The following is a 26475-nucleotide window of genomic DNA, read 5'->3' on the forward strand; positions in this document are numbered from 1 at the left end:
AGTTTGTTCATTAAGGTCAGCGAGCATATACTTTTCCTCCTCACTTACCTGGAACCTCTTCAGTTTCTCTGCAGATGCTCAGCTTTGTTTATGTGTAGGTTACTCTACTTCTGCTCATTCCTGCTCAGTATAGTACAGTGGTTAAGGGCTGAACTCCAACATCAGGCTTTCTGGGTTTGAGTCCCTACTTTCACTTATCTTGGCAAATTTTTAAATTTTTGTTTTTTAACCACTTCATGCTTTAGTTTTCTTATTGTAAAGTTCCTGGATCATAGGTTTGTTGTGAGGATAAAATGAATTAATGTGTATAAAGTGCTTAGAACAGTGCTTGGTATGTAGCAAGTACGAAATAAGTGTCAACTCTTTGGTGGTTATTTTAGATCAGTGTTCTATGTGTGCAAGGTGGGGTCCCTACTAGCCTTTGTTCTAGTGTTCTGCATGGGTATTGTTAAATTTTCATATACATATACGAGCACATGCATTATTTTAGATTGAGGAATAGTGTACATAATGTGAAGTGTATGACTTGATAATTCTTTTACACATGTACATATTTGTGTGACTTCCACTCAGGTCAAGATAAAGCACATTTCTGGCACCTCAGAAGGCTTCCTTGTGCTCCTTCCCACTCATCTCCCCACCCAGGGTAACCACTATTCTGATGTCTGTCACCATAGACTAATTTTGCCTTTTTGAGTTTCATATAAATGAAATCATTAGTTTGTACTCCCTCCCTCCCTTCCTTCCTCCCTCCCTTCCTTCCTTCCTTCCTTCCTTCCATCCTTCCTTCCTTCCTTCCTTCCTGCGTTGGGTCTTTGTTGCTGTGCACAGGCTTTCTCTAGTTGCGGCGAGCTGGGGCTGCTCTTCGTTGCGGTGGCTTCTCGTTGCGGAGCATGGGCTCTAGGCATGCAGGCTTCAGTAGTTGTGGCACACGGGCTCAGTTGTTGTGGCTCGCTGGCTCTGGAGCGCAGGCTCAGTAGTTGTGGCGCAAGGGCTTAGTTGCTCCACGGCATGTGGGATCTTCCCGGACCAGGGCTCGAACCCGTGTCCCCTGCCTTGGCAGGTGGATTCTTAACCACTGTGCCACCAGGGAAGCCCCACTTCAATAAGTTTTACAAAAACCTTTCAAAAACGGAATGTTTGTACTATAGGCACCCTGGCATTTCTGTTTCTTGAACATGCCAAGTGTACTCAAATCTTGGAGCCTTTGCACTTGCCACTGCCTCTATCTGGAACACTTTTCCCAGGATTTTCACATGGCTGTTTTCTTTCTGTTATTCTGATCTCAGTCCACATATCACTTCCCATAGAGGCCTTTAATCTGCAATCTGTTGTAGTCCCCCTAGACAATTTGTCTTCAAGATACTTTTCATTGTCTCAACTTAACTTGTTTGTTGTCTTCCTCTACTAGAATGAAAACTCCGAGAGCAGGGATCTTGTCTGCTTGTTCACTGCTGTATCCCTAATGCTTAGGTGATCAATATTCGTTGAATGAACATTTGATCTGTGCGTGTTTTTTTCTTCCTAGATGATGGGCACATTTATTTTTATTAATTTTCCTTCTTTCCCCTTCTTTTCTTTCTCTTCTCCCTTTTCTTTTCTTATATACTGGTTGAAATGTTTTGGGATGTTTACCTCAGCATCTACCTACACTAGTGTTTTGGAGCGTCCCTGAACAGTGAAGTGAGGGTGATGCTTGCTAATAGTCCATTACAAGTATGAACCTAGAACTCCAGACCATTTCATTGAAAGCCTATAGAGAGCTGTTCCATGCCCTCCCCGCCATTTATTGAAATACAATTTACATATAACATTGTATAATTTTAAGGTATATAATATGATGATTTGATATACATATATATTGTGAAATGATTACCATGATGAAGTTAGTTAACACATCCATTACCTCACATAGTCACTTTTTTTTCTTTTTTTGTGGTGAGAACATTTAAGATTTAATCGTAGTAACTTTCAGATATACAATAACAGTATTGTTAACTGTAGTCACTGGGTTGTATGTTAGATCCCCAGAACTTACTCATCTTATAACTGGAAGTTTGTACCCTTTGACCAACATCTCTCCATTTGCCCCATCCCCCATCCCCTGGCAACCACCAATCTAATCTACTCTATTTCTATGTGTTTGACTTTTTTTAGATTCCACATATAATTTTTTTTTTTAATAAATTTATTTTATTTATTTATTTTTGGCTGCATTGGGTCTTCGTTGCTGTGCACGGGCTTTCTCTAGTTGTGGTGAGCAGGGGCTACTCTTCATTGCAGTGCGCAGGCTTCTCATTGCAGTGGCTTCTCGTTGCAGAGCATGGGCTCTAGGCTCACAGGCTTCAGTAGTTGTGGCACGCGGGCTTAGTAGTTGTGGCTCGCAGGCTGTAGAGCGCAGGCTCAGTAGTTGTGGCGCACGGGCTTAGTTGCTCCGCAGCATGTGGGATCTTCCTGGACCAGGGTTCGAACCTGTGTCCCCTGCATTGGCAGGCGGATTCTTAACCACTGCGCCACCAGGGAAGCCCTAGATTCCACATATAATTGAGATCATACAATATTTGTCTTTCTCTGTCTGACTTATTTCATTAGCATAATGCCCTCAAGATTCATCCGTGTTGTTGCAAATGGCAGGATTTCCTTCTTTTTTTTATGGCTGAATAATATTCCATTGTATGTACATACCACATTTTATTTATCCATTTGTCCATTGATGGGCACTTAGGTTATTTCCATGTTTTGATTATTGTGAATAATGCTGCAGTGAACATGAGGGTACGTCTCTTCAAGATAGTGATTTTATTTTCTTCGGATATATATGCAGAAGTGGGATTGCTGGATCATATGGTAGTTTTATTTTTCTGTTTTTCATTTTTTTAAATTAATTTACTTATTTATTTTTGGCTGCATTGGGTCTTTGTTGCTGCGTGTGAGCTTTCTCTAGTTGCGGAGAGCGGGGGCTACTCTTCTTTGGGGTGTGCGGGCTTCTCATTGTGGTGGCTTCTCTGGTTGTGGAGCATGGGCTCTAGGTGCACGGGGCTTCAGTAGTTGTGGCACGTGGGCTCAGTAGTTGTGCCTCATGGGCTCTAGAGCGCAGGCTCAGTAGTTGTGCACGGGCTTATTTGCTCCGCGGCATGTGGGATCTTCCCGGACCAGGGCTCGAATGCCTGTCCCCTGCATTGGCAGGTGGATTCTTAACCACTGCGCCACCAGGGAAGCCCTGGTAGTTTTATTTTTAATATTTGGGGAACCTCCATACTGTTTTCCGTAGTGCCTGTACCAATTTACATTCCCACCAGCAGTGTACAAGGGTTACCTTTTCTGCACATCCTTGGCATGGCTTCTTTTTACAGACTGGCAAATTCAAGCCAGGAAGGGAAAGGAAACTTAAGGTTATAGAATAAGTGTATAAGAATTGGGACTAAAACCAAATACTTTTTGTAAAGATTTTTTTCCAGTTTTATTGAGAAATAATTGACAGACATCACTGTATATATTTAAGGTATACAGCATAATGGTTTGATTTATGTATTTTGTGAAATGATTACCTCAACAGATTTAGTTAACCTCCATCATCTCATATAGATACAATACCAAGACTTTTGATAGATTAACTGGTAACTCTGGAAATCAGAGTGAATTTCTATTAGATTAATTTTCTGATACTAGAGTTGGCATGTATTGTGCTCAAGAAGACAGTAAAATAAATGAATAATTAGTTAAGTGTAACTAGCATTCCTTGCTTACAAGACATTGGAAGCGTTTGGCTTTAGGTTTTTGGTATTTGATTATTTTATCCTGTAGGGATGTGAAGTGATGTACATTTAAGAAGTGTGTGGCTGGATTGCTTTAAGATATAGTTCTTAAAAAGTTGTATGACTTTGGTCTTTCAGAGAGAAGTTGTGCTGCAGATCATGGGACCAGCAGTCCCTGAGGTTTAGGAATGAAAGACTTCATTGATTTACCATTGAGTTCGGGGGATTTGAAGCCATTCCTAAGTTTGGTGGTAGGTGAAAGTAGTATTGAAAAGTTGCCTAGGGCTTCCCTGGTGGCGCAGTGGTTGAGAATCTGCCTGCCAATGCAGAGAACGCGGGTTCGAGCCCTGGTCTGGGAAGATCCCACATGCCGCGGAGCAACTCGGCCCGTGAGCCACAATTACTGAGCCTGCGCGTCTGGAGCCTGTGCGCGGCAACGAGAGGCCGCGATAGTGAGAGGCCCACGCACCGCGATGAAGAGTGGCCCCCGCTTGCCACAACTAGAGAAAGCCCTCGCACAGAAACGAAGACCCAACACAGCCATACATACATACATACATACGTACATAAAAAGAATGTAAGCAGACAAGAATATCATTAAAAAAAAAAAAAAAAAATTAAAAAAAAAAAAAAAAAAAGTTGCCTAATTCTTTTTTTTTTTTTTTTTTTGCCTAATTCCTTTTTATACTTTGTCTACTGTATGTCTTATTTCTGAGAAACTATGTTAATGTCTAAGATGACATTTCTGTGGGATTGCTGTGGCTTTGCTGTGTTTACGTCTTCGCTAGAAGGATTTAAAAGCCTAGATCAACAGAGGTCATAGCGTACTCATAGAATGCTGCTTTCTCTTCCTTGTAGTCCCATAGCATTTTCTTTGTACTTTTACTCTATTTCTCATGATTTGCCTTGTGCTGTGGGTTATTCTGTGCCTGTCTCTGCTAATAGATTATGAGCTCCTAGAGGATCCGGTCTGTAGTTTCCTCTTTGTAACCCCTTAGTGCCTAAACTAGTGCTTTATAATATTTAGGTGTTCCTTATGTGTTTGTGGTATTTCAGGGATGCTAAGAGAATCATTAGATGATATGTCTAGTCCAGTCCCCTAGTTTTACTTGTAAGGAAACTGAGAAGCACAATGATTTACTCAGTGTCATCTAGTTGGTTGGGAGATCTGTGTTCTAGTCTCAGTTCTGCCGGTTGTTTGTTCCATTATGTCTTGCTGCTCCTCAGCTGGTACTCGTTCTCTCTACAACAGGGGAGGATTGTGAAAGAGGAAAGAAACACTGGGAGGATATGAACAGATTACACTCACATTACTGATGTATTCCAATTTACTGCTTTACCAGTCAGATATTTTACTTTCAAATTTGGAAGCACAAGCTTAATTTCTGAGACCTCAGAAAGACTTTTGTAAGAGTTCTACACTTCTTCCAGTCTATTACCCTAGAAACACCCTTCTTTGCTGTGCTCATTGGGTAGAAGTGCTGGCAGAAGGAGGAGACTTTATGTTGTCAGTTTCCAGTCACACTTCAGACAGCTTGGGTGGTAAATTCCAGGTGCCTGTGATGATGACAGAGAGTAATGTGTTGAGGCCCTTGGTTGAATTTCCCCCTGCTCCAAATGGAAGGAGAGTGATGAAAACAATTTAATTTCTTAGGAAATTTGGTACTTCGGGTTGAAATTGTTTTTCCCTCCTCTCCTATTCCCTTTTGCTTATTAGAAAGTATTGATTCTGAAATAGAGAAAGTGAGTTTATTAGATTTGGGCTGGACATTGATTAGCAGTAACCTAATTATAAATCCTCAGAGGGAGATGTTTGTAAACATGTGCTTTTGACATCCAGGGACTTGTGGTTCCCACTATTCTTGTTAATCAACTGGTTGAAGCTGAGCACATGAAAGGTCTATATCCACTAAGCTTAGAATTGCATTGCTTTTGATTTATTTTAATAGGATCCTCTTGATTTCCAATTTATTTTCCCCTGATAAGGACATCTTCCTCTTGACAGCCTATTTAAAAGACACAGGAATGTTTTGAATGGAGGCTGTATTTCATGCTTTAAGGCAAAGCCATGATCAATATAGTATCAATTGCCTGAAAGAATCTTCTCTTTTTTTGTTGTTGTTATTTTTTCCTTCAGTTTTCTCTGGATCGTAAAAGAATATGAGGGCTTAGTGAGGCTTTGATAGAGATAGGTCTAACTAAAATTTTAGGTCAGACCTAGGGCTGCTCAGGTCTCTGCCATTTACAATCAGTCAGTGATAAGCATACACTGAGCATTTACCATGAGCCAAGTGCTTATGGAAAAAGTGTAAGATATAGTCCCTGTGCTAAGGATGCTTAACATCCAGTTGAAATTTTCTGTGCTTTTAGCGCTCAAAAGTGCATCTCCTTTTTGGCTATGTGTATTAGAGATAGATGATGTTTGAGATACAGTCTTTTATGCTATTGGATGCATCTCTTCCTTAAACAAAATTTTGATTTTGATTTGAAAGGTAGTATATATTTTCCAAACATCATTGAACAAAATTAATTTTCTGCTGCTTTGGATTTGTCTGGAAGTGAAATCAGTCTCCTCAGTACTATCCATACTTGCTACTGGGTGAGATTAAGTTTCACAACTAGAGCCTAGGATTTAAGAGAAAGAGAGGAATTTTGTCAACAGTAGAAAGAATCTGGGAAGTGAGAGAATATGTGTAAATCCACATGGAGACCTGTGGGATTTCAAGTTCTCATTTGAAAAAAATTGAGAATTCCTTGAAGCAAGATGGGAAAATTTGGGCATGATTCATGGAACTGCTTTTATATAGAATTAAAAGAATACACTGAAGTTTGATCTGCAGTACGGTGTTACAAATATATGTATAATTAAATTTGAGGGACTTCCCTGGTGGTCCAGTGGTTAAGACTCTGAGCTCCCAATGCAAGGGGCCCGGGTTCCATCCCTGGTTGGGGAACTAGATCCCACATGCATGCCACAACTAAAAGAGCCCGCATGCCGCAATGAAGATCCCGTGTGCTGCAACTAACACCCAGCGGAGCCAAATAAATAAATATAAAAAAAGAAACTTGAAAGGAATATATTGTTATTTTTGGTTATTTTGAAATTAAATTTAACTTTTGGTCTTTTAACTGCTGTTTTCTGCCTTGGGTCTCTTTCCAGAGGAATTTCTGAAGGTGGTCAAGTGCAGTGTGATTTATGAGGCAGTGAAGGGCAAGTACTTTGCAGTGAGGAAGAGCTACTTACTTTGGGGAAATCAATGGAGCACATCAGTCTGCAGCACACTTCCTGCCTTAATGGTCCTAAGCTCGATCAATACTTGAAATTTAACTTCATCATCAGTCTGTGGGCAGCGTGTGCTTTGCAGCCTTCTTTCCATCACCGTCAGATATATGGCCAGACCTATTACAGATGGAGCTAGTTACACTTTCCTGCTTGGCTTTGCATCTTCTTTAAGTCTTGTCCACTGGTATGTTTTAAGGATGTAAAATGTGTTGTGCTGTAAGCCAAGTAATGATTTAAACCTTGAAATTACCTGGTTAGAGAAGGGGGCGTTGGACAGATGCACAAAATCTATAGCATGGTTGTTTATCATTTCTTCTTCCTAAAAAATTTCCCATTGAGAGGTATTTCAATAGATTCTCCAACATCTTAGAAAGCATTTCTAGCACTAACTGTGGCTTTCTTTTCACAGATTCTCTAACCATGGCACAGGTAGAGAAACGAGGGGGTTTGCTCAGGAAATCTTCAGCCTACAAAAAACCACTGAAGGAAAAAGTGGTGCTGATGTATGATGAGATCTTCATGGTAAGGCCTGGAGCCCTGACACTGGGCACAGGTTGACTCCTTAGTTTCTTGTTCCAAAATGAGAAATAACCTCACCTCTGCCTGCTACCTTCTAGTTCTTCAGAGGGAGAAAGAGAGAGAACAAGGGTGAGGGTGAGCTCTCTCATGGTAGAACTTATGATCACGTGTTAATTAATATAGATTGTTATTATGTTGTTCTTATAACAACTTGAGCTGGGTAAAACAATCGAAAGGAGGGAGGAAGGCTCAGGAAACTTCTTTTCTGAATATCTATAAGACTTTTCTTCCTTATGATTTTTTTTGTTTTTTTGGCTGTGCCTCGTGGCATGCGGGATCTTAGTTCCCTGGCCAAGGATCTAACCTGTGCCCCCTGAGGTTGAAGTGTGGAGTCTTAACCGCTGGACCGTCAGGGAAGTCCCCTTATGATTTGACATAAGGACCTTTCTATTCTAGATGTCCCTTGAATTTCCTTTTGGCCCTAGAATTCTATCTAATTCAGATATTTTCAAAAGATGCACTATTATATTCCATCTCTAGTTGTTAGTGGACAGAACAATTGCTTAGTTAGACTATCTCATCTTCCAATTCTATGAGAAGACTGAGGAATTAATAGCAATTAGATTAGGGGATTTCTCTGGGTCTTCAGGACTGCTTATTGACCATGGTCCAAGCCTGTGTTGTAAAATATACCCTTTCAGGGAAGGTTAGAGTGATTAGATACCCTGCAGGTGTACTTGACTTCTGAAATCCTGGTCATAAGTAGTACATGTAAACATTTAAAACGTAATACTTGTAAAAGGAGTTAACCGTATCTTGTGTAAATCTTGTGGACTCTCTTTCCTAAAAGGAGGATAATGATAATATCTACCCTACCTGGCTCACTGGGCCATTGTATTTCATGTATGTGAATGGGCTTTGAAAACTGAGCAACATACAAATACAATGGGGATGCATCATAATATGACTAATTGATTCAGATGGCTAGGTTCACTTCTCGCTAAGAAGAGAAAAATTTGAGGGAGATTCTTGAGTTCCTACTATGTGCTTGACATTGTTCTAAATGCATCACCAAATACATTAGCTCTAATTCTGACAAGAATGCTGCAAGAAGGCTATGTTTTTACATGTGCCATGTAAAAGAGCATGATAATGAGAAAACTGGCAGTCATAGCTAGAAAGTGAAGGAGCTGTGACTAGAACCCTAGTGTCTGACTCCAGAGTCCTTACTTGTTCAACTTTGCCACATGGCCTTGGATAAATAATTTGATCAAGTAAAACATCTAATTCTTGGCAAGCCTTAGAGACAAAGTTTGACATGCAGCCAGTTCATACAGAATTGCCCAGGTCAGTATAGGTGGCTATACAGAGAAAATGAGTGGTTATTAGGATCCTATTAGGGCTCTTTCTATGTTAAGTAATAAGCTTGGTATACATATGACTCCTGCTTGAGAGAGCTTTGAGCATGGGAAATACCAGCTCCATGAATTCCCTGTTTCATATATAAACAACAAAATGACATTACAGAAGTGTGAGGGTCAATGTGTGGCCCCTCTTGGGGAGCAGGACTTGAGAGAAAGGGATAGAAAGAATTCACTAAATGAGAACCTTATTAGAAGGCCAGAAATGTTGCTTCTTTATGTCATTCTCAATTAAAAAGCCAGAGGAGATTCCTAGGATAATATTTTCTTATTTGATCAGAAGTTCTTAACTAATGAAGACATTAGTTCTTGGTAGTAATTTTAAAAGGCCAAATTAAGGTAAGGTGATAGCAGGCAATTGACATACTGGTTTTATGTCATTAGCTTTCCTGTAAAGTAAGGGTTCTCTTTTTCTTATTTCACTCACTAACCAGAAGCCTCTAACTTCCTAGAATTTCTGTTTGAAAATTATTCCTAAGAAAATTTGGATTTTAGCACCATAATTTTGCTAATTATGGACCAATTTGAAGTAAGAAAAGAGCATATTACAGGCTCTGTACAGAGGACTAAATGCATACAGGAGGGCAAGTAGAAGCAGGATGTTGTAAAAATCATGGCAGTATTACTTAGATGATCTGGGTTCTGGCTCCTGGACTTGTGTAAGTCTTGTGGACTCTCTTTCCTAAAAGGAGGATAATGATAATATCTACCCTACCTGGCTCACTGGGCCATTGTATTTCATGTATGTGAATGGGCTTTGAAAACTGAGCAACATACAAATTCAATGGGGATATATCATAATATGACTAACTGATTCAGATGGCTAGGTTCTTTTCTTGCTAAGAAGAGAAAGATTTGAGGGAGGTTCTTTGAGCCATTTAACTTTTGGTGCAGGGAATATATATCCATGCACAATGTCTTCCATTTGGGAAAAAACCCCCAAAAACTTGTTCCCCATTATAGCTGTTTGGAACGACCAAGCATTTTCAAAGTTAATTGTGAAAGGTAAGGTTGATTATGTGTAGTGACCCTTTCAAATGTGTTCTTAATGCTTTGGTGTTAGCTGGGGATATTGAATATACTTATCTTTTGGTTTCAGACAGAGGACCCTAGTAAGTGCAGTCCTCGATTTTGGGAGGAGCTCTTCCTTATGAAGGTAAGACTTGGTGGCACCTGTGGATTTTCCTGGTAACTGAGATTGCCTTCACATGTGTTCTAGGTGCTGCAGTAAAAATGCACTCAGGCCCTTATTGTTTCCTTGTTAGGTGAATTTAGAGTACCTAGAAGGCAAGCTGGAATCTCTTGATGGTGAGGAGTTAATGAAGATCAAGGACAATATTAATTGCTTATTTCAACACTGCATCCAGGCTCTGGGAGAGGAGCATCCAATTCGAGTGGTCAATGCATTGCAGGTACAAGGCTGGGAGACTGGGGAAGTCTTGTTGTTTAATAGGAGAAAGAAATTGTAATACATCTGTTGGAACTTGAGGAACCTAAATTTGCCCTTATGTATGAGGCTTGCTTTCTTTTTTTTTTTCTTTATTTCTTTAAGTAATCAAACATCTATGTCATGTTTGTTTAGCCATCTTTCTGGTTAAACAAATTGATGACTATAGTAGTAATCTTGTCCATTTGTATAATTTGATCTAATGCCAAGGCGGAATGTTTGACAGAGTTTTTATTATTACTTGAGGACAGGAAGAGAGAGGAAACTCTGGCAAGGTTGATTAGTCCACAGCAAAAATCAGAAGACTTTCTTAATTAAATAAACAGTATTTTCTTAACGTGAGATTTGAGAAGGTCCTTGACTCCCTGAAGTTATATGTAATATTTTATGTGTAAATGTACGTTATGTGTATATGCACATTTCTTTTGGAGAGAGGGCTTTCGTCAGATTCTCAAAAAGGTCTGTAACTCTAAAAACATTAAGAATCACTATTCTTAATGCTAAGTGGCATGATCATGAGGAAGATTCATTATTCTTGAACTACATTCATTGTTTCTTGAATTACTGTTACATGCCAAGCATTGAGCTGGTGGGATACATTATAGGCTTCTTGAGGGCAAAGACAGTATTATTCAATACTTTGTTCCTAGTGTGTAGAACAGTGCCTGGCAAATAGCATTCTAGAAGTAAATTTTTTTGAATGAATGATGGGCAAAATTTCTAGAGTTTATAGTCTAGTAGCTCCAGTGTAGCCTAGATTGGGCTGAGTATTTAGGGTAGTGATTGACAAGCTTAGAATATGAAGAACTGATGACAGCATAAAGGATTTTATTGGAACTTTTGGTAAATTGGGTTTAAGTTTCTAACTTACAAGTTGGGTACATCACTTTGTGAGCCCCAGTTTTCTCATCTGTAAACTGTAGAAATTACCTCTTGAGCTGATGCCCCAGAAAGAAGGACCATGTTTATCCTGTAGCTTTGTTAACCCTTGGACAGTAAATTCTACATTTCAAGCATCACAGTTGTAGTGACTATTAATTGAAAGTTGAAATGAAAGTTGGAAATTGTACTTCCTGTAATTACAGTGGCTCACTGTGGGGGCATGAATTATAAACTGATTTTAGTCCAGTGGAAATAAATTGACATTAAGCCACTTGGTGACCCATAAAAATATAGTACATTATTATAATACCTGATATTTATTGAGCTGTAACAAAGTTAAGTTCCAGGCACTATTCCAGGAATTTTAACAAAGTTCCAGGGATTATTCTAAGTGAGTGCCTTACAGTATTAATTCACATAGCCATCACAACATCCCTATGAGGTTAATGCTATTATTATCATTCCCATTTTATAGCTGAGAAAAATGAGGCACTGAAAAGTTAACTAATTTGTCTAGTCTCACACAGCTAGTAAGTAGTGGATGGGGATTGTAATGAATTTTTAAGATTTGAATTGATTGGTTGTTATCATATAGGGACTTCTATAGTTATTAAAAACGATAAACTATTATGTAAATTCTAAAATGAATTTTAAATAAAGGAAAGCTCCACCAATCCCATGATTCAGGCTCAAGAACTGTGTCTTATTTTTGAATATCACCTTCCAGTCTTTGTCTGCAGTGTAATTTTTAAAAAGTGGATGGCCAGCAAAGAATAAGAAAAGAGGATGACAACAGTTTCAGTTGCTGTTCCTCTTTTCATTTCTGGATTTTGCACATATTAAGACCCAGACTGTGTTTTGGAGCTCAGAGAATAGAGCAATTGAATGTAAGGAGAAGGTTCTGAGGTTGCAGTGTGAGGCTACTGATCCAATGCCCTTTACATTTTGAGACTTCCTTTCTAGAAAGAATTCTTTCTCTCATCTCTGCAGACCTTGTGTGCACTCATTCGAGGAGTCCATCAAAAAAATAAGTCTACCTCTGGGTTTGACATTATCAACATGCTGATGGGCTTTGACAAGGCGGAGCTGTGCATGAAGGTGAGGCATAAGCTGTAGATGTGCCTGTGGATGTCTGCTTCTGACAGCTGTTCATGGATCATCTGCAGACAGTTAGATACACTAGAAGATTTGGACTCAGACATAGATGATTGAATTTTTTTTTTCATTTATTTTTGGCTGCATTGGGTTTTTGTTGCTGTGTGCGGGCTTTCTCTAGTTGCGGCGAGCGGGGGCTACTCTTCATTGCAGTGCGCGAACTTCTCATTGCGGTGGCTTCTCTTGTGGAGCTTGGGCTCTAGGCATGCAGGCTTCAGTAGTTGCAGCACACAGACTCAGTAGTTGCAGCTCATGGGCTCAGTAGTTGCAGCGCATGGGCTGTAGGGCGCACGGGCTTCAGTAGTGTGGCTTGCAGGCTCCAGAGCACTGGCTCAGTAGTTGTGGCTCCTTGGCTCTAGAGCACAGGCTTAGTAGTTGTGGCGCATGGGCTTAGTTGACTCGCGGCATGTGGGATCTTCCCAGACCAGGGATTGAACCTGTGTCCCCTGCATTGGCAGGCGGATTCTTAACCACTGCGCCACCAGGGAAGTCCCTCATATGGTAATTCTATGTTTAACATTTTGAGGAAATTCCAAACTGTTTTCCAAAGTGGCAGTACCATTTTACATTTTCCCCAGCAATGTGTGTATGTGTATGTGTGTGTGTGTGTGTGTGTGTGTGTATGAAGTGTCTATTCAAATCCTTTGCCCATTTGTAGATTGAATTATTTGTCTTTTTATTGTTGAGTTGTAAGAGTTCTTTATATATTTTGGATACAAGTCCCTTATCAGATATCTGATTTGCAGTATTTGTCACTATCTTGAGCAAATGTTGTTCATAATATGAACTTTGAAGAACCTGTCTTCTCTCATTCACTACATTTAAAATAAAGAAATCTGTATGCCAAATAATCCTTATAGTGATTAGTTTATTTTTTAAAAGTTACAAATATGTGGGACTTCCCTGGTGGCGCAGTGGTTGAGAATCTGCCTGCTATTGCAGGGGACACGGGTTCGAGCCCTGGTCTGGGAAGATCCCACATGCCGCGGAGCAACTAAGCCCGTGAGCCACAACTACTGAGCCTGCATGTCTGGAGCCTGTGCTCCGCAACAAGAGAGGCTGCGATAGTGAGAGGCCCGTGCACCGCGATGAAGAGGGGCCCCCGCTTGCCACAACTAGAGAAAGCCCTCGCACAGAAACGAAGACCCAACACAGCCAAAAATAAATTAAAAAAAAAAAAAAAGTAACAAATGTTCAAGTACAATTGGTGTCTTTAAAAAAAAAAAAAAAGAATCTGCCTGCCAATGCAGGGGACATGGGTTCGGTCCCTGGTCCAGGAAGATCCCACATGCCGCGGAGCAACTAAGCCCATGTGCCACAACTACTGAGCCTGTGCTCTAGAGCCCGTGAGCCACAACTACTGAAGCCTGTGCGCCTAGAGCCGGTGCTCCACAACAGGAGAAGCCACCGCAATGAGAAGCCCGTGCACTGCAATGAAGAGTAGCCCCCACTCACTGCAACTACAGAAAGCCCATGTGCAACAACGAAGACCCAACGCAGCCAAAAATAAATAAATAAAATAAATAAATTTATTAAAAAAAAAAAGTTACGAATATGCAATTAGGAATACACAAAGATTTAGTACCTGGAGTCAGTTTTTAATTCTAGCCTTTTACAGTCTATATATATATATATATATATATATATATGGTAAAATTCCAGATATCTTTTTCATTCTTACAGTTTTAACTACTGCCTATATACTGCTGATTACTAACTCTCTACCTTTAGCCTTAATTCCTCCTGAGTCTCAGACCTGTTCTCTGTAAGCACTTGCTGAATATACCCACTTACACATACCTAAGTACCTCTTGTTTGGCATATCCAAAATGGAACTCATTGTTTTCTCTACTTCTGTTCTTCCTCATTCATTCTGTGTCAGAATGGGGGTACCTGTCTTCCCGGTTCCCCAAGCCAAAAACCTGAGAGTCACCCTTGACTCTTTCCTATCCCTCATCTTTCATATCCAGACTATCACCATGTTCAGCTAATTTTACCTCAGCTCATACTTCTCATACCTGTTTTTTCTTTTTTTCCCCTACTGCCAAAGTCCCCATTATCCCTGAACTATTGCAGTGATGCCTTCATTCTTTTGACAAACATTTGTTATGCTCCTCTGTGCCAGGCATCGGGGATACAGAGGCAAATAAGACATGGCAACCATCCTCAGAAAACTGATAGGTTAGTCTTCTTTTGTCTCCCTCTCTCCAGCCTTACCATCTTTAAATCTGTCATCCACACTGACAGCAGAGTGATGTAACTTAACACTCAAATCTTTCTTGGTTAGAACCCTTCATTAGTTTCCTATCACTAAAAGGATAAAGACCAAACTCCCTCATTAGCCTTATAAAACTTTTGTGATCTTCTTTCTATTTATTTCTCAAATCGCATCTCTCATCACTGTGCCTCACTCTTTATACTTCTATAATAACAAAGTGCCTGTGTTCCAACTGCATGTCCAGGGCCGTTTCATTCTTCATGTGTCTTTGATCATGCTAATGCCTGTCTAGAATTCCTTTCCTCCTCAAGTTTTAATTAATTACTACCGATTTTTCAAAATACAGCCTGTCCCTGAGGAGTCCTGGAATAGGTAACTTCTGAGCTAATTCCCTTCCTCCATATATATTACTGTCATAGTAACCATTAAAACTGTTTATTTGTTTTTCTCTCCTATTAGACTAGAAACACCTTGAGAGCAAGGGTCATTGTCTTATTTTTTTCTTAGAAAACACAATATTTAGCATATAGTAGACTCTTACTACATATTTGTTGAATTGAACTGAAGTAGCTTATTTTGAACCTTCACTTGACCTTCCAGCACACTAAATCCTTTTTTTTTTTTTTAAGATTTATTTATTTATTATTTATTTATTTAATTTATTTTTGGCTGCGTCGGGTCTTAGTTGCAGCATACGGGATCTTCGTTGAAGCATGTGGGATCTTTCATTGCGGTGCACGGGCTTCTCTCTAGTTGTGGCCTGCAGGTTTTCTCTCTCTAGTTGTGGCTTGCAGGCTCCAGAGCGCGTGGGCTGTGTAGTTTGTGGCACGTGGGCTCTCTCACTGAGACGTGAGAGCTCAGTAGTTGTGGCGGGCAGGCCTAGTTGCCCCATGGCACGTGGGATATTAGTTCCCTGACCAGGGATCGAACCAGCGTCCCCTGCATTGTAAGGTGGATTCTTTACCACTGGACCACCAGGGAAGTCCTGCTACATCCTAATTCTCCGTTCATTTCCCTCCTTTTTTTAATGTAAAATATTTCTTTTTTTCTTCCTTGTAGTATCTAAAGGTTTCATCTTTTGACTACATTGGATAAAACAGTTGGTTGTTAGTACAAGTGTTAAACTCTAATCACATTGTCTACTAGAATCGACCAGGATGGATATGAGCTAGCTTTGTTGGATAGTGCATATGGCCAGTGAATAGCTAGTAGTGATATTATCTCTTTGTTGTTTGTTCAGTGTGCCTGCATCAAGTGATATGCTTTCTTTATCAAATAATGAAACATACCTAGTTGTTTAACCATTATTATTAACCTTTAACTTAACCATTTGTTTAATTTATTATTTAAAATTTATTTAATAGAAGTTAATTTTATTTAGTTTATTATTTATTGTTTTTAATTTGTATATTATTTAACTGTTATTAATCTTTTAAAAAATTTCATTCTAATCTGAAGGTTTATATGAGGGTGATAGGCTGCAAACATTCATTTGCTGGAATAGTAAATTCTTTATTCTTCTTTGTGGTTGTTCTAAAGCATTTTTCCCAAAATAGCTAGACTTAGAAGTCTTCCTTTTTTTTAATTAATTAATTAATTTATTTATTTATTTATTTATTTATGGCTGTGTTGGGTCTTCGTTTCTGTGTGAGGGCTTTCTCTAGTTGCAGCAAGTGGGGGCCACTCTTCATCGCAGTGCGCGGGCCTCTCACTATCGCGGCCTCTCTTGTTGCGGAGCACAGGCTCCAGACGCGCAGGCTCAGTAATTGTGGCTCACAGGCCTAGTTGCTCCGCGGCATGTGGGATCTTCCCAGACCAGGGCTCGAACCCGTGTCCCCTGCATTGGCAGGCAGATTCTCAACCACTGCGCCACCAGGGAAGCCCAGAAGTCTTCCTTTTTTATGTCTAGTCTTGCAAGGCCTAAGCCTCAGGGAATGATATGGTTGCTTCATTTTATGTTATTCACATTACCCTGCATAACATAACCCAGAGTTTGACAAAGACATGGTGGAGATGTTCTTTGATATGGTTTAATACTTAATGGTTCTCTTTCTCAGAACTTGATGGAGAGTTTGGATTCACTGCTTTGTGCAGAAGGTTCTGAAAGTCTGAAGAGCTTATGTCTGAAACTTCTCCTCTGCTTAGTGACTGTAAGTGACTCATCTATATGTTTCTTTGTCAAGGGTGTAAATTGACAGCAGGGGCAAATTTGAATTCTTGAGCCCAAAGTTAGAAAGGAAAGGAGAAAAAAAAATCTCTACTGGGCCATTACATCACTCTGTTGTGTTTGTGTAGAAGGAAGTTATTTGTATGGGCTTTCGCTTCCTAGAAGTTGCTCTTTGGAGCAACTGCTGACATTTTTAACCTGTACCAGTCCTGGAGAAGTGCTCTCTTCTGGATTGTCAGATTTTGCCCGTCTCATCAGGTCTCATTTGGAAATAGTTTTTGTGATTCTGAATATTTTTATTTGTTCTGACTTTGATTTTATAGCTGGAAGCTGGCCTGTACCTTCTAGTGGGAGGGAGGGTAGGGTATTATTCATTTACTTCAGGTGGTTTCCTTTCCCTGCCACTGCTTGAAGACTTCTGGATCACAAAGTTCTTCCTGTGCATCTGGGGAATGAAACCCAAGAAACTGTTAAGCAAATGCTTTTGTGAGGGTATGACAGAAACAATGAGAAGTTCAAAGATTTAGGAAGTTTTAATTTGCTAATTTCTTACCCTTCTAGTGTCTTGTCTATTCAGGCTCGGGTGGCTTTGGGGGTGCTTTAAGATCTGCTAAGTATCTAGTAGAATGTTTTAACATTTCTGTTTCTCTTAGATACTAGGTGAGGAGATATACATGAGATATCAGAGTGTCTTAGTATAGACTTTAAATAGCCTTTTATTATATTCAGGTGACAGATAACATCAGCCAGAACACTATCCTGGAGTATGTAATGATCAACAGCATATTTGAAGCAATTTTACAGGTAGGTCAGTTCCCTTGTCACCTCTTTCTTTTTTGGGTAAACCACCTCCTCAAGCACTCTCACCATTTCTGGTTCTGGTTACAGATACTCTCCCACCCGCCAAGTCGTAGGGAACATGGGTATGATGCTGTAGTCCTCTTGGCTTTGCTGGTGAACTACAGAAAATATGAGGTAAGTGGGTCCCTTAATGGAGAGCTGTTACCTTTCTATAATCTTCCTAAATGTGGCCACTCCTAGAGGATTTTGCTTAATGTAGAAGACATGTTCTTGGTAAATGGTATATAGATTAATTTTGAAAAACCAATTCTAGAAGTCCTGTATTAGATGCCTGGGGTAGAGGATATAGCTGTTTAAAGGAATCCTGTGGTGTAACTTCCAATAAAGTGAGTAAATCTCTCTTAATGTAATAGTTCCCAAACCCAGCTTATCATTAGAATCATCTAGTTATCTTTTTAAAAATATTTATTTATTTATTTATTTATTTGGCTGTGTCAGGTCTTAGTTACGGCATGCGGGATCTTCGTTGTGGCGTGCAGGCTTCTCTAGTTGCGGTGCACGGGGGCTACTCTTCATTGCGGTGGCTTCTCTTGCTGCGGAGCATGAGCTCTAGGCATGCAGGCTTCAGTAGTTGTGGCTTGCGGGCTTCAGTAGTTGTGGCTTGTGGGCTTAGTTGCTCCGCGGCATGTGGGATCTTCCCAGACTAGGGATCGAACTCGTGTCCCCTGCACTGGCAGGCAGGCAGGCAGCCACTGGGCCACCAGGGAAGTCCCTCAGAAGTTACTTTTTAAAAAGAAGACATTTCTGGGCCTTACTCTTTATTTTATTTATTTTTTACTTATTTGTCTGCACTGTGTGGCATGTGGGATCTTAGTTCCCTGACGAGGGATCGAACCCATGCCCCCTGCAGTGGAAGCACGGAGTCTTAACCACTGGACTGCCAGGGAAGTCCCTGGGCCTTACTCTTTACACACCAAATCAGAATCTCTTAGGGGGTGAGACCTAGATATCTTTTTTTTTTTTTTTTTTTAAGATCTCCTTTTGAACGTGATTATCAGCCAGGATTGGGAACCACTGACCTAATGCATCTATTTTGAAAGACTGGACTTATATATTGGATTTCTGTAATGCAATCAATCCACTTGTATAAATATCAACTGTTGGTCTGGGGACTCTTTCTGATTTTGATGGGAGTTGAAGACAGAGCCTTATCCATATTAATTCTGGAGTTCTTTTTGCCTCTGAATTAGTCAGGGATAGATTTATAGGTTTTGAGATAAAGAGGTGAACTCAGAGATTTATACTTGGATTGCTGCATCTACTTGATTTGCCTCAAAAGGTAGAATACACAGAAAAGGAAGGGGGCCACTTAGGGAAGACCAGGGACCTCACTGGGGATTGCTTTGTAGGAATAGGGAGCACTTGGCACTGGGTCCTGGACACTAGGAGTACTTTACTGAACCCAGAAGTCAGGAGCTGCATTGAGGCAACTTGACTTTCTTCATTTAATAAGTAGCAATACTATGAGAAATGGGCCAGCTGGAGGGAATGTTTTCATTTTTGAGCTTCTGGATCTTCACTTAGTGATTTTTGATATGATTACTAGCCAGGTCAAAAGTGATGGGTAACATAAAATATGGAGCTTATTCTTATAAGTAGGGATATGAAAGAAAGGCTGGCTGTGAGACAGGAATACTTAAAGAGGGACTGGAATATGTGGAGCAACGTTAACGTGTTATAAATCCCAGGAGTTGATCGCTTTCATTGTCTTGGAGGAACTGACAAATGGTGTACAGAGCTACTAATAAATAAGTAATTTATCACCAACGCCTGTTTTGCTGGTGATCTGGAGGGACTGGCATGGTAGCCATTTTGATCTCTGTCATGTGTAATAGCCTCTGGGGCCTTATTACAACAGCAGGAAAAATAGCTGAGGAAAAATGCTGAAGGTAGTTAAAGCGAGTTATGTGTGAAAGGAAAGAGCCATCATCAGTAATGAATATTTTCGGAACATTCTGCTGGATGCAGGCCACTCTGAGGCAATGGCTTGGCTTCTCTAAATGTGAACTGGACCCTGGTTCAGCCCAGTAAGACTTTCTGAAATGTCAGCCTGAAAAATTGGACATGGCCAAGGAACTGGAGAAAATCATATTTCTGGAGTGGGGTATGCATCTCTAGTCTGTCAGAAACCCCAGAAGAATTAATACAGTAGGCAAGGGCAAGCTGGTAGGCATAATTTATCTGGGCTTTGCAGCTTTTGATATAAGTCGCTCACCAGAAACCATTAAGGAAACCTGGTGACCATGGAGCAGGAAAGTTTTTGACAGGAGCATGAGGAATTCCAGATGAACATAGCAAAACCAAAAGCTGGTGAAGTTTTATGCAAAATACGAGAGGGTGTGCTAGAGAGAACAGCGTTCTAGTTACCACCACAGTTGATCCCATGACCAGTGGGGTAAGTTGTAACCTTTCCAGAAAGGTGCAGAGAGCACCAGAGAGGCTTGGTGTCCAGCTAAACACAGAGAAGGGAAATTAGGTGTTGGACTTAAGGAATGGAAGTAGTTCTTCCTCACTTCAAATAATACATTCCATTTTAGTAATTTCATCTCAAGAGATAGAGGAGGCCAAAAAAAAAAAAAAAGTCTAGGGAAGAGCAATTAAATTTGTTAAGTATGGTTTAGATCAAGTAAAGGCTGGATCCTATTAGAGTGATTCTGTGAAGGCTGAGTCTGTAATTCTGTCTTGCTGATGAAAAGTAGATTGCCTTGAGTTTTAAAACATGACCACAACAGGTATATAGTGTTAAGGAAAATCAGTGTCTGATAGAATAGATATTTTCACAGCATTAAGATCTTGGCCTTCTGGGTTGGCCAGGTCTTCTGAGATGAAGTGACTCAGCCCCCAACTGCTGCCCTGAACATGATGTTTCCCAGAAATTACAAAATTGTTTATTATGTCCGGTTGTAAGTTTTTCTTTCTCTCTCTCTTTTTTCCCTACAGATCTTCCTTTGACTGTGATAAAAATGTCAAAGGAAAAAAAATATAGCTACCAATAATTGAGCCCTTATCATATGCCAGATACTGTGCTAAGGATTTTACTTGATTTAAGTCTCATAGCAACCCCAAGGAAGAAAATATTTTTCCCAATTTTACAGATGAGAAAATTGAGCTTAGGTTTATTAACGTGCCTAACTTGTCACAATAAGTCGAGGATCTAGAACTCAAACCCTTGATTTTAGCCACCTTGCCTTTTCCTCAGCTGTTGCTAATGCATAGGCTGTTCTTGGTAATCAGATGGTCCTTATTATTACTTAAGACAGTCTACTTTTGGGAAGGTAACTAGGACTTTTCAAAAATTATGCCAAGAGACAGTGGCCTGTTCTTTCTACTGTTGTTCTCATTTGATGGCATCTCAAGGTCAGCCTCCTGCTGATTTTCAGTTCCAAGGATCCACTTGCTTTGGATGTTGTCTGAAGTCTGTAGTGTCAGCAGGATTTGACTGCTGGTTATAGGAAGAAGTATTAAGAGCCTTCCTCTGTCAGATCAAGTAACGAATGGAGTGAGTTTTACCTCCTTGAATTGTATTGTAGAAAACCTTATAAACATTTGGGCTGTTAAAAAAACAAAGCTTCTCCTTCTGTATTTCCAGTTGGCATTCGAAAGATGCCCTCAGAAACTTGATTAATAAAGTCTGTGGGGCGGGGAGTTAGCCTTTCAGTTGGGTTTCCAAGTTTCTCAGTAATGTTTTCTTGGTTGCTGTAAAAACTGCCCATCTGAGAACTATTGTTTCTAGCTTCCCCTGGGTTAGAATTGGTGCCTGATCTTTAGTAGGTCTTTCCTCACATACTACGCAGGGGTTGTTTTCAAGGTGAGCACGTCATTGGTTCTCATCCCACTGGTAGGAGATGGCCCAGTTGCTTAATGAGTTTAAATATATATCTATTTCCATATGCTGCCCAGCTGAGATTGAATCTGGAAAAACTCAAGAAATCTTCCAATATTTTAAGTGATGGGACAATCATTAAATCCCAGTGTCCTGACCAGATTGTAGTTTGGGTAATTACATCTTTTTTTTCAGTTCCCCTGCAGTGTTATTTGGGTATTGGATCTATAAATGGCCTCCCTGGCTGTTAAGCAGCTGCCACTTTCCACCCCCAAGTTGGCTCTGTTTTACGGGTGGGTGAATCAGTCCTTGGATATAGTTTGTGGAATGGTTAGGGAGCCTTTGGGATGAGAGTGTAAGTTAGCAACATATAAATTTGTGCCTTATGGCAAGGGAGCTTTTATGCTCCCCAAAAGACAGCTGTCCCTATGGACTCAGTAAATTATTGGCAGGATAGGACAAAGTGAGTGTTGTGGAGCATTCACTTACTTCTTAGAAACAAATAAGAGGGAAAGATGGGAGAAGTGGCAGACATAGACCTGAGCTGATTCAGTCTAGAGGAAAATGCGGGTAGAATAGAACTGGCGTGTGTGTGTGTGTGTGTGTGTATCTGTACATGCTTGGTGAATGCCCATGCACGCTGAGAGATTTACTGGAAATGGAGGAAGTCACCTGGCAAGATAGCTGGGCATAGGTTTTAGGAGCATCACTCTAGAGAGAGCACCTTATGGAAGCATTTTTGTTAACACTTTGTTAAATAGCTAATGGGTTCTTAACTAGGTCACACTCACCTGGAGTCTCTTCTCTTGTTTAATAGTCTGTGAATCCTTATATTGTGAAGCTGTCTATTGTGGATGATGAAGCCACGCTCAATGTGAGTATCTGGATCCTTGTGTATTGTTTTAATTACTTGCCTTTGGTGGCCTTACTTTTAGTAGATATTTAGAACAGAGAGTAGAGAGCTATTGTGTTAATTTCATCTGGCTATAAAGAGGGAATAGGTATTTCTTTTTAGAGCATCAGTGCTACTGTCTTACTGTTTTCTATTTTCTCATCATGGAAGGAAGGTGTGAGGGGATATTTGCTTGCTAATCATGATGAAATGGTCAGTTATATTTCATGTTCTAGTGTGCTGAGGTTGATTATCCTACAGAGTCAAGAAGTTACATTTCCAAGAATAAGAAGATTTAGATGGTATGTCAAATCACCATGATGTACACTTTAAATATCTTCCAATTTTGTGTGTCAATTATACCTCAATAAAGCTGAAATTAAAAAAAAAAAAAAAGAAGGCTTAGATGACTAAATGTTGTGAGATTTCTTCTTGTAGAACCAGCCAGATTATATTTATAGCCTGCCTTGGTGAAGCTGAAACATGGAGGATGATATATGTCTGCTACATATATCCATGGAGGTTTGGGAAATAACATCTGATCTCTGAATATAGGGAGGAAGAAGATGACCAGGTGTCTGGCTTTATTCTCTTTCCATCTTGCCCTCTTCATTCTTCTAATTTCTCTTATGAAAAAAAAGCACACATGACTCATCCTTGTGGCCTTAATTGATCTTTGTCATACGCTTAGCAGTTTCTAGGGGGAAAGTTGATAAATTACTTTAATATTTATTGGATGCTTCTTCCCATTACGCTCCTGTTTTCCTGTGGCCTGAGAGTAGCTTGTCTTCATTTTTAAAAATAAATTTATTTATTTTTGGCTGCATTGGGTCTTCGTTGCTGCTCATGGGCCTTCTCTAGTCGCGGCGAGCGGGGGCTGCTCTTCGTTGTGGTGTGCAGGCTTCTCATTGTGGTGGCTTCTCTTGTTGCGGAGCATGGGCTCTAGGTGCGCAGGCTTCAGTAGTTGTGGCACGCAGGCTCAGTAGTTGTGGCTCACGGGCTCTAGAGCACAGGCTCAGTAGTTGTGGCGCATGGGCTTAGTTGCTCCGCGGCATGTGGGATCTTCCCGGACCAGGGCTCGAACCTGTGTCCCCTGCATTGGCAGATGGATTCTTTTTTTTTTTTTTTAAATCAATGTTGAGGAAGCAATGATATGTTCTTTTTTTTTTTTTTTTTTTAATTAATTAATTAATTTTACTTTTGGCTGCGTTGGGTTTTCGTTGCTGCTCCCAGGCTTTCTCTAATTGCGGCGAGCCGGGGCTACTCTTCGTTGCGGTGTGCAGGCTTCTCATTGTGGTGGCTTCTCTTGTTGCGGAGCATGGGCTCTAGGTGTGCGGGCTTCAGTAGTTGTGGCTCGCGGGCTCTAGAGCACAGGCTCAGTAGTTGTGGTGCATGGGCTTTGTTGCTCCACGACATGTGGGATCTTCCTGGACCAGGGCTCGAACCCATGTCCCCCGCATTGGCAGGTGGATTCTTAACCACTGTGCCACCAGGGAAGTCCCTGCACCTTCGTTTAATGTGGGACTCATTGTCACTTTTCTTATGGGTTGTTTTAGAGACATTGGAGAGCTTTTTGTTTGAAGATTCTAACTCAGCCTTTTATTTTGAGGTGAAAATGATCCCAGTGAAATTGTCAGTGGTCTGGACTGGTCTGTTTCATCCCTTGTTACTCTATTTTAATTGTATCTGGAACCATTAAGTAAGATAATTAGATCAGAAAAATCTTTCCAAAGAAGTTCCTTTTGATCCTTTGACAGTGTCTCTCAGAATTCCTGTCCTTGTTGCCTACTTTCAAGTAGAACTTCTTGGGCATGGACCATGGCGCTGTAATTAGTGTTTTCCGTGGTCTAGTCATAGTATCGCCAACAGCCCCTTATTTCACCTGTGCTATCTTTTTTCTCTCTAGGGAATGGGGCTTGTGATTGCTCAAGCTTTATCTGAGTATAACAGGTAAGTCCACCTTTCCAGAAGGGAAGGGTCTAATTTTCGTTTGAATTGGTTGAGAAGGAAACAGGTTTGTTAAGAGTTCTTGGGTGAATGTCTCTTACCTATCCTAGAAGAGTATTCAGAGGTACAGCTGCTGGCAGATGCATTTGCTCTAGCTGGGCTTGATGGCTTTAGCAGCAGTTGTTTTTAACACTGGGGAAAAGTAGCCACCATGTTAGTGTCCATCTTTTGTTTAAGCAACTCTTACATTCAAACAGTCTTATGCAACCTTTGGTATTTTATTGCAGAGCATTTTAACTAGTTTTCCAGCCATAAGCAGGCTCTTCCATTTAGCCCAATGTATCATATAAATACCATTTTCTATGTAAAAAAGGTTGTGAAGCACTGCTTTTTTGTATGCTTAAAAAAAAAAAAAAAGAAAAGAAAGCACTGAATTAGTTCTAGTTTGACAGATACTTCTTTTTCGTCAGTAATCAACTGCAGCTTCCTAGAGTCTCTGTCTATTCTGGGGGCTCTTTTCATTGATGCTTGCTTTCCCTCTTGCTGGGGATGGGGAAGGATTTGGTATTCAGTGAATGGAAACCAGAAGTGTATCTAATCCTGGCAAGGACCAGGCAGGATCTTTCTTACTCCTTTCCAGACTTGCCTTATACACAATTGGGTATTGGGATTTCAAATCTGTCCCATCTCCGCAAATAGTTTAGCTCACAGATTTCCCTCCTTTTCCTTCAAAAACAAACAAGATTTTCACTGTTACAGCCTTAATTTTACTGTCACACTTTTCAAGTAATAGTCTGTTTGGGAAATAACTGGATCAGCCATATGTTAGAGCAGTTTCACACTTTTGCAGCTTGCTTTCTAAGACTCTTCCGAAGTAGCTGGGCATTTTGGTACACACTACCTCAAGAGCAGATGGGTGCCTCTTAGCTTGCAGGGGAAACTGCAGTGGCTGGGTTGTCATAACGCTTTTGTTTTTTGGAGTCAGTGAATTCTGCGAGTGAGCTGCCCTGATTACCACTTAGTATGCCAAGGACAAAGACGCGTGATAAATAATACTCAAGTTGAATTTAGTTATTTTTGTTCAGGCAGTATAAAGACAAGGAAGAAGAACACCAGGGCGGTTTTTTCTCTGCTTTAACAAATATGGTAAGTCCTACTTGTTTTTTCTCTCCTGCTCAGAAATGTATGAGATCTGCAGGGGTAGACAAATTTAGACTCAGAAGTTTATTTTTATTTTTTCTCTAATATTTATTTATTTGGCTGCCCTGGGTCTTAGTTGCGTCATGCAGGCTCTAGTTTCCTGACCAGGGATTGAACCCGGACCCCCTGCATTGGGAGCGTGGAGTCTTAATCACTGGACCATCAGGGCTAGAATTTTTTTTTTTTTTCAAATTAATCAATTCAATTTTTTAAAGACTACAAAAACAAAACCAAAACAAAAAAAAAGGGTTCATATTAAGCCAGACTTTTGCTTCCTAAGGAGTTGGCTCTGTTTGAGGACTGACGCTATGGAACACAGAATAGGACTTAGATCCAAGTCCAACCCTGAGTGATCCTTGGCTGTTTGCAGTGGCCCCTTCATCTCTTGTAGTTGGTCCTGGAGTCGAGGGATTGGTGCAGTGATCTGAGCCACTCATCTAAAGGCTTAAGGTCTGGGCTGAGAGGTCCATAGTTTAGGAAAGTTATTGGTTCAGAGCAAGGTATCTCAGCCTTAGCACGATAGGCATTTTAGGCCAGATAATCTGGGACTGATTTTTAAGAGATAAATCTAGGAGTCTTGGAACTTAAGATTCAGAAAGTCTGTCTTCTTGGGCATTAGTATTCAAGTAATCAGCCCTAGAGCAAGACAGATTTTGAGTTCATTGCAAGAAACAGCAGTCCCCCCATCTTGTCCCCCAAAAGGCAATTTTTCCCCCACAATATCTATGCCTTCTTCATTCTCAGAGCCTACTGTCAAGGAAAGGACTTGATAAACTCTTTAACTCTGAAGCACAAATGGATAAACCCTCAGATGTCAGATGAGTGCTGTATTGGTGTTTGATTAGATGAATTAGATATAATTATATTGCTCCCAGGGACCTTTGCCTTCTAGCCAAGAAGAAAAA

The 26475-nt window shown here is 40.4% G+C and overlaps 1 protein-coding gene across 10 annotated transcripts in view; it reads left to right on the forward strand.

Annotated features, from left to right (window-relative positions):
- Window positions 1-26475, forward strand: part of ARMH3 (armadillo like helical domain containing 3) — a 178373-nt gene that overhangs the window by 15109 nt on the left and 136789 nt on the right. For 4 of the 10 annotated variants that reach the window (XM_007187298.2, XM_007187296.2, XM_057530782.1 and 1 more), the window contains exons 2-11: window positions 7448-7560; window positions 10078-10134; window positions 10244-10390; window positions 12298-12405; window positions 16738-16830; window positions 17577-17651; window positions 17736-17822; window positions 22349-22405; window positions 24330-24373; window positions 25456-25516. In XM_007187298.2, coding sequence (XP_007187360.1) covers window positions 7459-7560; window positions 10078-10134; window positions 10244-10390; window positions 12298-12405; window positions 16738-16830; window positions 17577-17651; window positions 17736-17822; window positions 22349-22405; window positions 24330-24373; window positions 25456-25516 — 831 coding nt within the window. In that variant the 5' untranslated portion in view covers window positions 7448-7458. Of the gene's footprint in view, window positions 1-3893; window positions 4007-7447; window positions 7561-10077; window positions 10135-10243; window positions 10391-12297; window positions 12406-16737; window positions 16831-17576; window positions 17652-17735; window positions 17823-22348; window positions 22406-24329; window positions 24374-25455; window positions 25517-26475 lie in introns of all 10 variants that reach the window. The other 6 variants (XM_007187295.2, XM_007187294.2, XM_057530781.1 and 3 more) reach the window with 4 other exon arrangements.

Source organism: Balaenoptera acutorostrata, chromosome 16, assembly GCF_949987535.1.
Source record: "Balaenoptera acutorostrata chromosome 16, mBalAcu1.1, whole genome shotgun sequence".
Classification (NCBI taxonomy): domain Eukaryota; kingdom Metazoa; phylum Chordata; class Mammalia; order Artiodactyla; family Balaenopteridae; genus Balaenoptera; species Balaenoptera acutorostrata.